At 52.3% G+C, this 16,528-nt stretch overlaps 1 protein-coding gene across 6 annotated transcripts in view; it reads right to left on the bottom strand.

Annotated features, from left to right (window-relative positions):
* Positions 1–3,067: 3,067 nt before the first annotated feature.
* GRIN1 (glutamate ionotropic receptor NMDA type subunit 1) overlaps positions 3,068–16,528 on the bottom strand; it is a 40,320-nt gene continuing 26,859 nt past the window's right edge. For 2 of the 6 annotated variants that reach the window (XM_026059681.1, XM_026059680.1), the window contains 5 exons: positions 16,159–16,320; positions 13,791–13,900; positions 12,413–12,558; positions 9,662–9,772; positions 5,598–6,661 (listed from right to left, as the gene is read on the bottom strand). In XM_026059681.1, coding sequence (XP_025915466.1) covers positions 6,458–6,661; positions 9,662–9,772; positions 12,413–12,558; positions 13,791–13,900; positions 16,159–16,320 — 733 coding nt within the window. In that variant the 3' untranslated portion in view covers positions 5,598–6,457. Of the gene's footprint in view, positions 3,434–5,597; positions 6,662–9,661; positions 9,773–12,412; positions 12,559–13,790; positions 13,901–16,158; positions 16,321–16,528 lie in introns of those variants that run through there. The other 4 variants (XM_026059684.1, XM_026059686.1, XM_026059682.1 and 1 more) reach the window with 3 other exon arrangements.

The raw sequence follows: 16,528 nt of genomic DNA, 5'->3' as shown, positions 1-16,528 counted from the left end.
AGGAGCACCCCGTGAGCCTTCGGGGCTGTGCAACGCCCTGGCACCCGCTGGGCACCCCTGGCTGCAGGACAGCAGCCCTGCGGGGTCCGCAGCCGCCACCTCAGCCAGGCAGAACCGCTRCTGGCCGCAAAGCAAAGCCGCAGCCGCGAAGCCGCACCCCTGATGGGCCCTCGGCGCCTCGCGTGCCGCCTGGCCGCAAGCGTGGGGCAAAGTGAGCGGGCCCCGACTCTGCGGCCGCCTCACAGGCGTGATGTCACGGGAGTCACAGGGACGCTGCGCTGACATCACGGGGCTCGCTCTCAGGGGCAGCAGTGGCTCATGCCTCACGTGGCAGCGCTGGCACCAGCACTCCCCACGGGGCAGTGTCCCCCCGTGCCGACRGACACCCGCCCGGCACCCAGCCTGGGCAGCACAGCCTGCAAAGTGGCRAAAGCGCCTTTCCTGCCCAAGAGCAAGGCCTGTCTCTGCATAAGTCTGCGACTCACGGGAGTCACAGGGATGCTCTACTGATTCCACAGGGCCTTTGGGTCGTATGACGTTACAGACATTTGGCAGGTTTCAGAAAATTCTTTTCTGCTCCTGATATAGGGCATGTGAACGTTTCTCCTGTCCCTTTTCTTTCATCTGGCTCTTTGTGGCATGTGCATTTGGGACTGGTGTTTGTGGGTGCTGGTGTTCGATTAAGGAGTTCTGTGTTATTCAGGTCCCTTGGATGAATGGGGAAAGTGGGGCCTTGGTCTAGTCCCTGTGATCCAGGGCTCTGCTTCTATAGCCCAGGCCCTGAACCTCTCTTTTACCCACCACAATAAGGGTGAGAGCCCCTCTGAGTGTTGCCTGGATGTCTCTCAACACCTGGGACACACCGTTAATTACTGAGGTTGCTTCAGTTTACCTCAAAGGAGAATCTGCCTCATCATTTTGGAAATCACTTGGGATATCCCCCTGTGGATGGGCTGGCATAAGGAGATTTTTCCAGGCATCTTTATCAACATTGTCAGTTCTTTGTTCCCACCCACCAGCCCTGCTGGCAGTGCCCTGTGCTGTCTCTGAGGTGGCAGGACAGATGGCAGCAGCAGCAGCAGGTTTTGCACTAGTTCAGGTGTTCAAGGCAGATGTATCCGGGAGGTTTCACCATGAGGCAATGAGCAGCCTGTGAACGCAAGCCACAGCAGGGCTCCTGTGCGGGCATGCAACTGGAAGTACATTATGTTAATGCGGAAGAAGGTAGCAAACAATGCGGATGTTTGCAGGATTACTGCCTTGGCAGCTGGCAGCAAGCAGCTGGCTGCCTAGCAGCACTGCCAGAAGCCTGGAAAATCACCGTTTTGAGAGTTGCTGGTATTCTACCTATTTCACACTGGCTCTGGGCCCCTGCTGCCAGGTCTGTCCCCACACACTGGCTTTTCCCCTGGCATCCCAGAATGGCAATACCCCATTCTTCCTGGTCCCCCTTCTAGATCCTAGCCTTTCTGGCTACTAGTTTCTCTGTCCCTCCCCTCTCCCTCCACCTTTTACTGTTTGCAAAYCCTGCAGCAGTGCTGCATAAGGCACTGATTCAGTGCAGAGCCCCCTGCCAGTTTTGCCAGAGGTAGAGACAGAAGGAGGCACACAACACTGGAACAAACCACTTCATGATTCAGTCTAGACTTTATTGAGCTCTTGCAAAAACTTGATATTAATGTTACATCAACATATAAAGTAGAATGGGCCCAATTTCTCAGCTGGAGCAAAATGAATTTGATGGAGCCACTGCAATCAGTGGGACAATGCTCACAGACCTCAGATGCAGTCTGAAAATCTTGCCTGCAAAGGATGCTGATCCTCAGCAGAAGCCCCATCTGCTTGGCTGAGGCAAGGGGAAGGTGGACAGTTCTTGCTGCTGGGGCTTGGTACTGCATTACAGGTGGACTTTCCACCTTCACAGGAGGTGGGATTCAGTGTGGCTCGTGCACATGCTGCAGCTGCTCATCACCAGCTTGGTCGGTTCCAGATGCTTCCAGAGTGCTGGTGCCCCTGCACGCACTCACAGCACCTGCATGGGAGGGTGCTGAGGGATGCTGACACATGGCCTGTTGTCTGGTGGGGTGCCAGAGCACATATGCATAGGGGAAGGAAGGTGTGGGGAGGAACGACTTCAGTCACCCTCATCTGGTTCCCTTCTCCTGAGCCAGGATCTGGTTTGTCATGCCTGTGGGTTCAGGCAGATGCAGCCAGGTGAGCTGGGGCAGCAGGGCTGCCACACAGGCTGCCAGCAAGCTTGCACCACTGGTGAGTGTGGCAGGGAAGGCCCAGTGTGCTACAAGCACCTATTGTGGTGTCCGGATACCAAAGACGGGTTGGGTGGCCTCTGTGCAGATGTCATGGCACTCAGCAAGCACCCAGCAAAGTTCAGGCAGCAGCATCTCTCCTTGCATTCCTGGTGCTGGCAAGTATGGAGCTTTGCTTAAGGTCGATGCAACCACCCAGAGCCATTCTCCATGGAAATGCTCCTGGCCATGAGAGCCATGGTGTGCGGGCTACGTGCTGGGCATGGCCAGACTGTGGGTATGTCTTGTGAGCAGCAGATGTGGGGAGCCAGGACCTTGGCTGACAGCACATTAGGAGCTCCAGAGTACCATGTTTTAGCACAGGCACACGGCTGTGGGGGGAGCCAATGAGGGCTGCAGGACTAGGAGCACTCCTGCCTCAAACAGACCACATACAGGAGACAAATCATAGCCATGGGCTTTTTGCACAGGCTGGTGGAAGGGAGGAACAGGAGTTTATCTGCTGACGATGAACAGAACACACGTTTTCCATTCCCTGTTGCAGACACAGTGGATCACTCAGCACAGCAGGAACATGTGCCTGGCCTGTCACACTGTGTGGACTGCTCCAGCTGCTTGGGGCCATGAACACATCACATGGGGGCCCCCAAGGGTGGTGTGAAATGTGGAGCGCAGGTCTGACGGTCTGTGCCTATGCTGAGAAGCACAAAACCTGCAAAGTGAAGCACGTGTAAGCAGTCTAGCACCATCTCTTCTGTGCTAATGTGTGAGAGCAGGCACCATGTGCCTTTCAAAGTCCATTCCCCTTGCACATAGCTAGTCAGTGGCAATACTGGTTAACAACAGCACAGGTTGGAAGCAATTATCTCTGTACAGCGAAATCCAAACTGTGTCCTGGTTCTGCGGTGCACCCTGGGGCATGAATATGTCAGCAGGCCTAGGAAGGGAGGGAGATATACAATGAAGTCACCGTGTATGGATGAAGGATGCTTTCCTCCCATATCACCCAGAAGAACCCATCAGTGTCCCTTGGAAAGGCAATCCTGGCTGTGCCTTCCTACTGTGTTGGGCTAGGACTGATGGCCCCAGGAAGAACGTCACACCACAGTGCTGACTGAGGGGTCGGAGAGGTTGAGCTGGCCGGTGATGTCGGTGGGATGATATTGCTGCAACACACAAATACACAGACAAGAAGAAAAAAGTGTTAGGCAGTTCTGGCACTTGTTCCTATGTCTATTTACATCCCGTGTGTCCCTACAGGATATCACTCAGGGGTCACGCAACGGCCCAAAACCTGCTGCTGGCTGAGGTCCCCTTCCCAATGCAATCCAAGCTTGTGCAGAGGTCATTGCAGACACTCTCCAAGCACTCTACACCTGGACGGGGAGGAGGATGCGCAGGAGCACAGCACAGCTTCTGCAGAACGTGGCAGCCATGTCGCCTGCTGAGCGAGCCTGTCTATGCTCTGGGAGAGCTACAAGACAAAGTCTGTGACTCATCAGCCCAGCCCCCAGCTGAACTTGTGTTTGGAGGGTCAGGCTGGGTTTCAACATCTGACTGGTGCCAGATCTAGCTCTGCTTTGAGGCCAGGGTATTTCACCTCCTTGCTTGAATGACTCCACTTTGACTTTCCCTTCATGCAGGTGAGGAAACGTGCAGTGTGGGTTTTTTTGCAGTAAACTGGAGATTCATGTGGCAATGTGAAAATTCATCCTAGTTCTGTGTTGAGATATGGCCTGGATTTTTGTTTCTGCTCTCCTTACGGAGGGGGCCTTGGCAAACACTCCTTTGGAGAGACCTCCCCAACCACAGCCCCACCAGCAAGTAAAGTAGGGAGAGCAGAAACCCCCTTCAACTGGCAAAAAAAAAAAAGTTCTCCCTCCACAGCCAGGGATTTAAAGCTGGGCAGCTATTTTCTTCCTTCCTCCTTTCTTTCTACCATATTTCCCTCCTTTTCCATTTGCATTCTCCTAAATCTTACTTGCTGAGCTGGGCCTGCCCAGCCCTGCTCCAAGACCAGGTGGCATGGAGCATCATGCACTACTTTCCAGGGGGCCTAAAATGATGCCAGGGCCTGAGAGGGCCTCTTCTGTACTGCTGCGCAGACCCTCTGTGGTGACATTTGCTTGGCCTTGCACCATGCTACCTAGGAGGGTTGCCATTTTGCTATGTTCTTGGAGGGGCTCTTTGCTGACAGGACTTTACCCATGTCTTGCATTGGCTGGTGGCGACTGTGGCCCCCATAGTGCTGTTGGTGGCTCTGGCACTGTGGCTACCCTGCATGGCTATACACCCCAGCTCCTGACTCAGGGAAATCTGGTGTCCCCCAGAGTACTGTGTGGGCTCCTCAGAGTTTCTCTGCTCTGCCCAGAGTGTTTTGTGCCTCACAAGGACCATGGCGCCTCAGTGGGGGGCTGCTGGGGTAGGGGCCAGAGACAGTGTGGTCCCATCCCTCTGGTACGTGTGCCAAGGGCATGCTGCCAATTGCTAACACTGAGGGAATATCTCATGGGATCAGTGCATCCACCCATTCATTCAGAAAATAAATTAATATTAAACTGGAGCCTCTAAGAAATTCCTTGTTGTTGCCTTTGTGGCTTTGCTGTTTGAAATGGTAACACCTTCACCATTGCCTGTTTGCACAGAAAATGGCCGAGGTGAACCCCAAGTTACTCTGTTGCCCTGGGCAGCTTTTTGTGACATTTTGTAGGTCCGCCAAAAAATGACCCTCTCCCAAAATGGGTGCAGCTGCCCCCTCTTTGCAAAAGTCTCAGCTTCTGACTGCCGTAATAAAATAGCTATGAGCTGTGAGCTCGTGGGATGAGGCAGCAGCCACCTCTCTAGGGCCTTGCTCCCACAGAGGAGAAGAGATGGTTTAGAAAAGGGAGAGGCTGGGTGACTCACTGGTGGAGAAGATTTCAGCCTTTGCTGAAGGAAGAACTTAAGATACAAAAGATAATGGGCAAAAAATAAGATCCTTTGTTAAAAACCCTGCACTACTGACCTGAAGCAACAGGTAGAAAATTGCGTGTGTGTGTGTGTGTGTGTGTGTGTGTGTGTGCGTGCCTCAATAAACGTGTATGTGTGGCTGCTGCGATGGGAAGCTGGAGATCTAGCAGGACAGGCTGGGGCATTCTGGCCTCTTTGCACAGCTCAAAGGGGGACTCTAAAACAACCAAATGTACTGGGGAATTTGGCCAGAAAAAATTAAAATACAAGAACATGACTTTTGATTTGAAAGCATATCTCCTCCAATCACAGAGTTATCACAGGGTAACATTCTCATTTACTTTTTGTGTAGAGTTCATGCATGCAATTTTTAATATTAAAAAAAAAAAAAACAAGAAAGTTGTCATATCAAAACTATGTTAAAGTAGAACTAATGGCAAAAGCACATATCAGTAATTTAGGGTAAATTATGTTACAGGGATGGTGCAATTATCCCCAAACCAAACATTATAAAACCAAGAAATTAATCAATATTAACCATAGAAGAGACTCAAACATGTTAAGGTATGGAAGTGAAGTGAAGGCACCAAAAACTTTAAATGACACCAGGAAGAAAATATAGACAATAACTTAATATGTCTTTAAAAATGACTTCAACCTAATCTGGGCTTATGTGGTAGTCCCTGTCTGGTGGAAAGTTTTCTGGAAAAAAATTGTTTTTTTTTTTCAATTAAAAATTATGATTCCAGCTAAATGCAATCTTGTTGTAGAAAATGCCGACTTTCCTTTTAAAAAAATTAGATGTCTTTGGCCTATTTTTAGTTGTTTGGGGCCAAAAACTAGACTTTTTTTTCAGCAAAAAAGTATTTGGTTTTGGAATGGCTGATTTTTCATTGAAAAGGTGACCTTTTCCATGAACCCCCTTGATTTTTTGACCAGCTTTGGCAATATCCCAACAATTATAGAGCGATCATTGCCTCACAGCACTGGGCCTTTGCTTGGTGGTGATGTGGAACATGTGTCATGCTGTGTTTGGGGACCCACGGGCTGGCAATTTGACTCTGCGGGGGCTGACAACATCTGCAGTGGGGGCTAAGGGATCTGTGCATCTCGTTACGTGTCTGTACAAAATGTGCCGGCTCAGAAGGTGTCTGTGTGGTTTATGCATCTCACATGGCTTCTGTGGGGTTGCAGTATCGTGGGTGGTTGCGATGGATGGCAGTACATCAGCTCTGCGAGTGCTATTCGAGTTGCAGGAGCTGCCTATGGGGAACACATGCATCTCCTCCTGGGGCGGTGGGGATGATGTGCCGCGGAGAGGCTGTGCAGCTCGGGTGATGGTGGGCGCTAGGACGTTCAGAGTGGGATGGTAGCTTCCCAGGGCTGTCTTGGCTCCATGGTGCCAGCCTGTCTCTCTGGCACTCCTGAGGGACCATTCTGCAGGGCTGCAGAGTAGAATCCATTTTTAAAACTCCAGACAACGAAAAGGAAAGAAGCAAGGCCACCAGGTTTGCATCTTTCGCTTGCTAGACAGGAGAGCCCATGGAGCTGGGGTCAGTCTGGCCTTCCAGCCCCATAGGCTCTCAAGCCTTGCCCATCTGAGACCTGGCTTGGGCCTATGGCTCTGCCAAGCATCATAAAACAGAGCACCTCACTGCTTTCTTGTCTTTACAAGGACCCCAGGCAACGTGTCCCAGCATGCTACGTACTCATGGGGCCTTCCACAGCAGGAGGGCATTGAGGTCTCTGAGCCAGGGCTGCTGCATCGAAGCTGAGGGCACCAAATGACAGGCTGTGACATTAGATGGGGACAACACCCTCCCACTGATTGCTCATCCCACAGAGCAACCAGCAGGCCAGCCCAAGATCACAACAAAGCTCACTCCACCACAAGGCTCCGGCCTGATCTTGACCCTACTAGCCTGTTCTTGGCCCAACTAGCCTGATCCCTTTAGAGGATGCATATCCTGGGGCCCCGGCCATGTTTCCCTACTGCAAGCAGACAACTGCGACAGGCACCCAGGGCGTGGGGCACCATAACCTATAAAGGGATTGCACCAGAGAAGCAGCTGTCACCAGAGCGAGGGCCATCCTCTGGAATGAGTGGGGCTATCTCCCTCCATGGCTTGCCTGCAAAGTGTGCCAAGAAGAGCACGGCCACAGCCCAAAGCACAAGCAAGGCTGGTTTTGCTGGCTTCCCTGTGGCCCACTGCCCCACAGGTGGTGAGCGCTGGTCCCCACCAGATGAGAAAAGGGGAGAGCACAGCTCTGCCTCTTGCCTGTGGAGCCTTTGGAGCAGAAGACCTTTGGACCTGGACACCTCAGGGCATAGGGGATGCTCCTACCCTGAGGCAGAGAGCACTCTGGGGTGGTTGTGGGGACATGGGCAGCCACACCACCAAGAGGGGTTTGGCTCAGGATGCTTCATATTGCTGCAAGGCTGCAATGAAGGAGGAATTGAGGGTGCCACATGCCAGCTGCCCCAGGCAGTGGTTCCTGGGGCAGACTGGGCAGGTGTATCCCTGTTAACAGGGGTGCGTACAGTGTCCGTAACCTCAGCTCCCAGCATCTTGGAAAAGGCACTGCCATACTGAGGGCATGGACTCCACCAGCCCCGTCTCCCCCAGTCCTGTCACCGGCTCCTGTGCCTGCAGTGCGCACTGATCTCCCTCACTTTGCCATGATGCTCTTGCTCTCCCAGGCCTGGATCCATTGGTTTTCTAAATCTTAGAGTGAATCAAACACAACACCACAAAATGTGGGGTCTACCCTAGTTGCGCTGAGGGCCCCCCACCAACTCTTTCTGTTGTTTTCTCCCCTTTTTCTCTTCATCCTGCCTGTTCTTCTTCCTCCTCTCTCTTTTCACTTCCCAGCTTCTCCTCACTGCACCACCCACCCCATCCCTCTTTTTCCTCTCTCCCAGTCTGGGCTCAGGCTATCAAGACACAACCTGCAATCTTCCTGCAGAGCTACTCTGGGTTTTGGTCCCTGTGGCAGTGGGGAGAGGTGGGACCCAAGGCCCAGCACAAGGTGCAGCATGGGCACAGCACAGGTGATAACAGGGATGCCCATCTTCCCCACTGGCTATGGGGCATGGCTGGCAAGAGCATGGGGCCACCCTCTGAAGTCTGCTGGCCCTGAGGGTACAGGACGAGAGGAGCACTTTGTGTGAGCTCGTGGCAGCCCAGCCCAGCTGAGGGCTCAGCTGGCCTTGGCTCCCAGGCTGGTGTCCCAGGGGTGCTCCTGGGAGCCTCTTGGGATTGAGCCTGCATTGGTCTAAAACGGAGTCACCTCCATTTTGCATACAGAGCCATGGCCCAGAGAGCCCCTGGAGCATCACATGCTGCTCCCCGAGGTGCCCCCGTGCCTGCAGCCGGGGATGAGCCGCCCTGCTGCCAGGGGCCACATCTCCTCGCGCCGGTGCCACCTCCGTCCCCCCGGCCCCGCCATGCATCACGCCTCTCGTAGCCTGGCGGGGAGCCTGCTCTGAGCAGCCCTGGGCAGAAACCCGCCGGTCACCCAGGGAAGCGATTTTGGCAGCCCGTTAACCGGGAGATCTGGCAGCAAAACGCACCTCCCGCTTCCACACGAGACAACAGAGTAGCCACAGTGCAGTGTCATACAACAGACGGCAACATGCAGAGGGACACCGGCTTAGTCTGACAGACCAACAGCCCAACCTGACGCTGAAGTGTGTCTCAAGCTCTAGCAAGAGCAGACACGTTCGCACATTTGGAAACAGCTGGCTTTAGAGGTAACAATTTGTAAATTTTCTCTGGTTACATGAGAGCAGTTTTACTCCAAGGTGGAAAGTGCACAGTTTGAGCCAGGTTGGGTCTTTAAAACTTCCTCTTTTAAGCATTTGTGTCTCTCTTCTAGAGCTGAAATACTGCTGACGATAACCAGAGACAGCTGTCATTTGTGTGCTGAGGACTATGTCCCGAATGCTAATAATCACAAACAAAAATCACATGTAAAGAATGTGACACGCATGGCTCTCAGTGAGGTGACACAGTGCCCAAATTAAATCGGGGTGATCATTTTAGGCATACAATGACAAACAGTTACAGGAACACTCAGGAACAGAAAAAAATATGTCATTGGATTCAAAAGGTCAGCACCGGAAAGGTGAGCAAAGCACAGAGAGGAACATCAGAAATCATCCAGGCAAAAAAAACAAAACAAAACAAAACAAAACAAAAACTCGGTTGCATCTCCCAACTCATCACAGGACTCCAAACCACCTCCTGCCTGCCCTCCAGGATCCCAGCATCCTTTCAGGTACACGGGATGACTGACTCACTGACTCACTGACTGACTGGTGACGAACATGAGCTATGCATGTACACTGGCAGCTTCGGGATGGGTGTGTGGCAGTCAATGGGATGGCAGAAGAGAGAAAGAGAGAGAAAGATAGAGGGCAGAATTGTTCTTCTTCCTCTTACCGTATCCTTGGAGGACCTACGTCTCTTGAAGCTGGAGGCCAGGGTGGAGGTGATGGACCTAAAAGTGGCTTTCTTTTTAGGGTCAGGTTCTGCTCTACCACTTTTTCTATCCTAAAATGAATATGTATAAGTGATTAGATCTCTAGTGTGTTGTTGGAAACTCTAAATCTATTTGAATACTGCCCCATGTCATGTCCTTCATTTAGGTGAGAAAGCTATTGGAGATGTTCTGTCACTCCCAGTCCTCCAAGGGCCTCTGTGACCCACAATTACAGCACGGCCGCCACACGGCCACAGCTATGGGGCCAGCCTCGCATCTGGAGCACTGGAAACCCCTCTGGGGAATATCCCTGGTCTCAGTGTCTGCTTCCAGGCCTGCACAGCTGACCTCGCTTCCTCGGGAGCACCTGGGGATGCTCTGACTAGCGTCCTGCCCCTCACTTCCACCGCTAGGCTAGCTAGACCAAGAGGTGAGATGCTGCACCTACCACTAAAAAAAATTGCTCAGGGACTTTTCTGAGGCTGAATCCTAGTGCCACAAGAGAGAGAAAGGACTGCATTGAAAGAGAAGTCATTGTATGAATATTCTGTAAAAAATGTATTCAAAAATTTAAATGATGCATTTGTGCAAAGCCGAACTTTTTTTTTCCCAAAGTAAAAGGGTTAAAAAAAAGGAAACTGGAAGAAAAAGAAAAATAAAAAAAGGAAAAGAAAGGGAGGAAGCAAAGCGTTAGCGCTATGATGTCATCAGGGGGTCGGAATGAACTGAAAGAGAAACAGAACTGAAAAATGTAGCCATTGGTGTTAGCGAGTCGGACCTGGTTAGCGCAGGCTGGGAGCACCAGCCGCCATGGTGCAGGGGCAGCGAGCCGAGGGGACCGGCCGCACTCTGCGGCGGGCGCTGAGAACGATTCCTCCCCAATTGCTTTCGTGCCAATGAGTGTGACCTTTCCGACGGGGGACGGAGTGACCAGGTCTGGCTCTGCTACTGCACGGGGGTAACCAAAATGTATCCCGCTGGTGCGTAGAGCATGCTCGGGGATACATTTGCTCCTCCTTCTCAGTTCTCTCTTTTGCGGACATGCACAAACGGAAAGGAAAGCAAGATGAATGGAATGAAATGTCTTTTTCTTCCATGGCATCTCAGGAAATAGCCATGGCAAAACTGTGATCCCAAAAACCATTATTTTTGTTTGTTTGTTTTAACAAATAAATCTTTCCACTTGCCTACCTTCTAGCAATGTACCAGATACTAGTGCTCTGACGTTTCCTCCTGTGGAAAAGTCTTACATTGTCAAACGGCTCTTTACCATGAGGCTGTTTATCCCCACAGGGCAGCATGCTTTGCTCACAGTCCCACAGACTCTGCCCAATGACCCAGTGCAGTATTTTCTAGAAGGTTGGCAAGTGAAAAATGGCAGTGTGACTAGTGTGCTCTGTCCCAGCAGCCTTAACCCCATCTGTGCTGCTGCTTTTTGGAAGCAAAGGAAAAAAATTTAAAAAAAGGCTTTTTCCGATACTGTATTAGTGAACTGAACCCAGCAAGCTCTCAGGATATAGCAGCCTGGCCTTGTGCTTCCCCTCACTGCTCTCGGGAAGGTCACTTCCACCTGAGCAGCCCTTCTGTAATCCCCAGCCAGTGCTGCTCCCACAGGGCCATTTCATTTCGCTTGTTCAGGTGACATCACTTTTGGGGTTCCCAATCATTGTTCTCTCTCTTTCATTCACTCATTCTGTGAATGGCAGTCTCCTTTAGTTGTCTAAAGGATCTGTTGCTCCCTGAATGCTGGCTTGCTTCCCCAAGGAAGAAAAGCAGCCCCAACAATTCAGAGAGAGCCTTCTGGTGCCCTAAACTGGGGTCCAGGGTGCAACCAGGGTTCATCCCAAGAGCAATGGGGTAAGGGAAGAGTGAGGCTGGTGGCTGGGTCTGGCTCAAATACGTTACCATGGTTCAGTGTCACTGCCAGGCAACACCAACCCTCCTGAGCTTCCCTTGCCTGCATGACAAGGAGGCATTTTAGTGATGGGAAATGCTGGGGAGAGCAATGGTCCCAAGGAAGCACCCCTCTGAATCTTGGTGCTGACAAGCACTGGCATTGCTGGCTCCCATCCCGGGAGACATCCTTGTCTCCAAAAGACAAGAGCACACACCGCCTCTTTTGGGAATCTGTCCTGGGCATAAAGATAGCTACTGCACACCTGAGGAGCAGGGAGAGAAGGGGAGGCTTTGGCTCATTTTGGAAACCATCACTTGAGCATTTCTCCACCTAAGCAGCGTGAGAGCCACAGGCGAAGGGATGCTCAGTGGCAGCAGATTATCCCTCCCATCCTCTGCTGGCAAGTGCAGCCACAGTAGTACCTCTGTGCAGAGTGTCTGCAAAGGAGCAGGAGCAGCACTGGCACTGCTTGCTCAGCTGGAAAAAGATGTGGCTCCAGCACACTGCCCTCAGCAGAGCAAGGTGCCAGGTCCCCCTCATGAGCACAGCTGAGGACAAATCTGGGCATTTGGGCCAGGTGTCTGTCCCAACAACTCATCTCCCAGGAGAGGTGGCGTTGGCCAAGAGCACTCCCAGGGACAAGGCAGGGCATCTACAGCTCACTGGTGGCTCAGGAACACCTGGCCAGAGTTACTGGAGTGCAGGGTGGGGGACAGAGGGCCCCATGCTAATCCACAGCTCTGCATTCACTGATTTGGTGAAGGAATGGAAAACGCACCTGTTGGAGATTTGCTCTAAAAACGGTTTGTCCTACCTGCAGGTTTTTCCTCCACACATTAACGGCCGCAAACGCCAGCTGCATCTGCTTCCTCCGCGCGTCCTTATGCCTTTTGTAAGCTATTTCTATGAATATTAAAAATATCCCGGCAACAATACCTCCAGCCACCAGCATAAACACACCTGAAATAAGCAGGAAAGTTACAGAGGGCAATGGAAACTGCACCATGACACTTCATTTCCTCTGTATCACACTGAGCAAGAGGAGCATCTTCCAACCCAGGGTCCCCCTGGCCCCCCACCATCCCCCCACAGTCCATGAGGAGCTGTGGAGGGTAACCCAGCACAGCAGGGCAGGTGTTGCAGCTGCCTAGGTGATGGGCAGCAAAGTGACGGTATGCCGGGTGTCTTTGCAAGATCCTCTTGGTCATGCACAACCACCAGCATCAGTGGTGCTGAAGCGACGCTCGGGGGCAGGCACAGAGCTCTGGGATGCTGGGTGCTGTAGCCAGCACCAGAACAGACCCCATCCCCCCAGACTGTTGTGTTGTCCCAGAAACCCAATGCCAGATCTCCTGTTTAGCCCATCAGGAAGGACTCCAGTGCACAGAACTGGCTGTGCTGTCCTTGGCCATCTGGGAATCCACAGGGGTGGTGTTTTGGGAGCCATGGGATGGGGAGGTGGGGAGCACTGAATGTCCTGGGGAGATGGAGCAAACTGCTCCCTCTCTTGGCACTTCTGCCCTGGCCCTGAGGTGCCAATGAGGACTGGGTCCCCCTGGACAAGTTTAATCCTACATTCACATGTGGGTAGGGCAAAGGGTTGCCAGCACTGAACTGCTGCAAAGGGAAAGTCCATCTGGGGGACCTCACAGTCTTTACAAACAGGGGCCAAGAAAAAAAAAAAACACTGAATAAATTATCATCTTCCTGCTCTCTGCTCCCTGCCCTGGAAGAGCCTGGGACAGTCTTCTCAAGGCTGGGTGGCTGCCCCTTGCCACCCACTCCCTCCTGAAGAATGTTCCTTGCTCACCTCCTCGGCCACTTTCTCTTCCCCAGAAGGTGCTCTTCCCTTCTCTCTGCCTTGGCGAAAGCTCCGATTTCACCATGACAGCTGCAGTTTGGCCACAGCAGAGGGAGGGGAGCAATGTTCAAAGCAGGACATACCCATGGATGAGAAAGCCACCCCAGGGAAGGTCGGGGAGGCTTCTTGGAACCATTTCAGACAAGGTGGAATTGGAACTGTTTCAGACAAGATGGAATTGGAGCCCAACACAACAGCCTTCCTGCGCTAGGAAAGCACAGACCCAGAAGAAGCAGAGCTTTGGCCTGAGAGGAGAGCTCAGGAGAGGAGAATGTCTTGAGTGAAAGCAGGCTACCCAGCGAAGAGGAAGAAAGAGGTTTGCAGAACAAACCTGCCATATTTTCAAAGGTGAGTGTTGCTGGGGCATTGCTACGGGAATCACACTCCTGATACCTCACCCAAGTCTTGTCCAAATCCTCCATGAAGCCGTTCTCATGGGACCTGAAAGCACAAGGAGACAGGACAGAGTAGTCACTGGAGACCGTATGCAGATGACTGGGGCACAGGGACTGGCTTTCATGCCTTTTGTGCATTCATGCCCTCCACACTAAGACTCTGCATTTGTTTGCAGCCTGCAAACATGTGAATGGCTGATGTGTGTGCACACTTGTGTGTGCATGCCTGGCTAAGGGCACACGCAAGTGCATGTATGGCATCTATGTAGAGAGCATGTGTGTGTGTGGCCTGTCTGCAGTGGTCATTTCTGCATGTCCTACACGCATTTTCACACTGTCTGTGCACAGCCAGTGTGGCCATGAGCTGCGTGCACAGTGCAGTGGGTGCAAGTAGGTGTCTGCAGCTGCCTGGTGCTACTGCCCCATGTTCTGAGAGCTGGAGAACTGGCCACCTACTACCAAAAAGAGCCATTTGTAAGCTGAGTTTCCAAATGGAGCAATGCAGATGATGGGGAACAGCAGGTTTGGGCAAGGTATTTTGGGGCTGGGAGACCCAAGAAATTAAAATCCACCTTATTGCCAATTTCCATCTGTAGACCCTAGACAGAGGTCTGAGTACAGAGCAGGGGCAAAATTCCTGCAGGAACAGGGAAGCCTGCCAGTCCCCTGCTCCATACAGCAAGGGCAGGGACTACCCACGTCCCTGGTGTCCCTAACCACATATCCTGTTAGCCACAGAAATGCCCATTCCTTTCTGAATCACCTGGGCTAATTTGACATGGGCAGGGTGTGAAACATGGGGGGGGGTCATTTGCTCTGATTGCATTTCTTCTCTTTGTTTTATGTACCCTTGTGATAGGAAGAAGCATGAGGGAGAGATGCTTCAAGCTGCTTTCCTCAGGTCTTCAATGGTGTGCACAGTCTATTATTTCCTTCCCTATTTAGCTCCTGTCACTGGTGAATACCCCTAGTCCCTCTCTCTAGCTTCACAGAGGGTCCCCCACAGCCCGTCCCCCTCTCTAGCAGATTTTGATGGTGTGACAGGACCCCAGGGTCCCTCTTACCCAGAGATAAGGGGCAGAGTGAAGCCTCTGCACTCCCTGGTGTGTCATGGAAAGAAATTGGCACAGCACAGAGCACAGCTCACCTGACCAGTCATACCAGCTTATAAGGAAATGAACGGTACCCCGGCAGCTCCTGTTTCTGCCTGAACAGCTAGCAGGAATGGAGGTAGGCACAGGGCACATGTCCCACATGTCCCACCATGGGTCCCCCTGAGCTTTTCTCCCTCATATTCCTTGTACATCCCCATGACTCACTGTCTTTCTTAGCAGTCTGTATCCCTGGGCCTCCCTGTCCTCTCCCAGAAGAAAGCCAAGGGCACCCTCCCAGTGCCCCTCCAGGCTTCTCACTTTGCTGCCGCCCAGCCCCTTGGCATGGCCAGCCAGTGGGGTCCCATGGCTGTCTAAGTTAACCTGGGACCTGCCTGGGTTTCCTGCATTATGCCCACTGACTTCTGCAGACATTTCAACTCTGCATGGTGGGCAGGACCCTGGTGCTTCCTGGATGTTGGCTTTCTGCCTTTCAGTAAAATTAATCTTGCACCTTCCCCTCCACTTCCTAGTTCCTGGCTGGCTTTTGCTCCATGAACACATTTTACTCCATGTCATTTCCCTGTCTGCAATAAATGTGTAATTTCCAAACTAACACAAGAAATCCCTTTTCTCCATGATATCTCATTAACTTGTGGAACTCATTTCTGCAGGTCCGTACTGATATGAGAGCCTTAGCATGGTCTCAGGAGGAAGTCTCTGCCTATCAGGAATGCCCAGAGTTGAAAGAATAGCTCCCGAAAGATTAAGCCAAGGAAGCACAATGCTATTGGCCAAGCTGAACCCGCAAGGAGAATCAGGGAAATCACATCACCTCTGCCTGCTGCTGCAGCCTGCACCTTGCTCACAAGGATCTGATACTGGATGCTCCCAGGGTTTCTCTATCAACCTTGCCTATGCTCCTGTGGCCAAGCAGGGCTCCTGCTTCCTGCCTCTGGCCCCAGCGCATGGCTGCCCTGCTCTGGCCCTCTCATCAGCTCCCAGACTCCTGTGAGCCAGAACCAGAGCTGAAGCTTAGGGTGTCCATCCCACTCAGTCAGGCACATACCCTTCAAACCACCCAGAGTCAGGGAGCCCCAATCCCTGCAGAGGATTTGGAGGGTGGGATGGCAGTGCCTGGCATAAGCCTACTTGCGTGCTAACACATGCAGCATTTAGGGAGCAGGCCCCATGCTGAGAGCCATGTACGGACTTGAGGATGGCCAGGGAGACGTTCTGCTTCCATGGACTGTCTTTGCGCATCCCAATCCCAAAGCCGGAGCGGAAGAAAAGCTCCCCTGTCGTCACCAGGTCACACTTCTGGGAGGCTTCAAACTCGAGCACTGCTGAGTCCCAGATGAAGGCATGGAGCTTGCTGGATGCCAAGAGAAGACAGACAGGTCAGATAGGGCAGCCCAGTTTGTCTGCAGCCTCTGTGAGAGCAGTGAGGATGCTCCCATCCCTAATTTAAACACTGGGCTTGGTTATTAACATCCCTCTCCTCCCACTGGTGTCTGTGCTGCAGCTCCTGCCCAAAGAGTAGGCACAATTTTGCAGGAGGAGTAGAAGGGGATATGGGGGGG

This window comes from Apteryx rowi, unplaced genomic scaffold, assembly GCF_003343035.1.
Source record: "Apteryx rowi isolate R43461 unplaced genomic scaffold, aptRow1 scaffold_16, whole genome shotgun sequence".
In the NCBI taxonomy this organism is placed as follows: domain Eukaryota; kingdom Metazoa; phylum Chordata; class Aves; order Apterygiformes; family Apterygidae; genus Apteryx; species Apteryx rowi.
The sequence above is the reverse complement of the archived record's forward strand: the minus strand, read 5'-3'. Positions and strand labels throughout refer to the sequence as shown.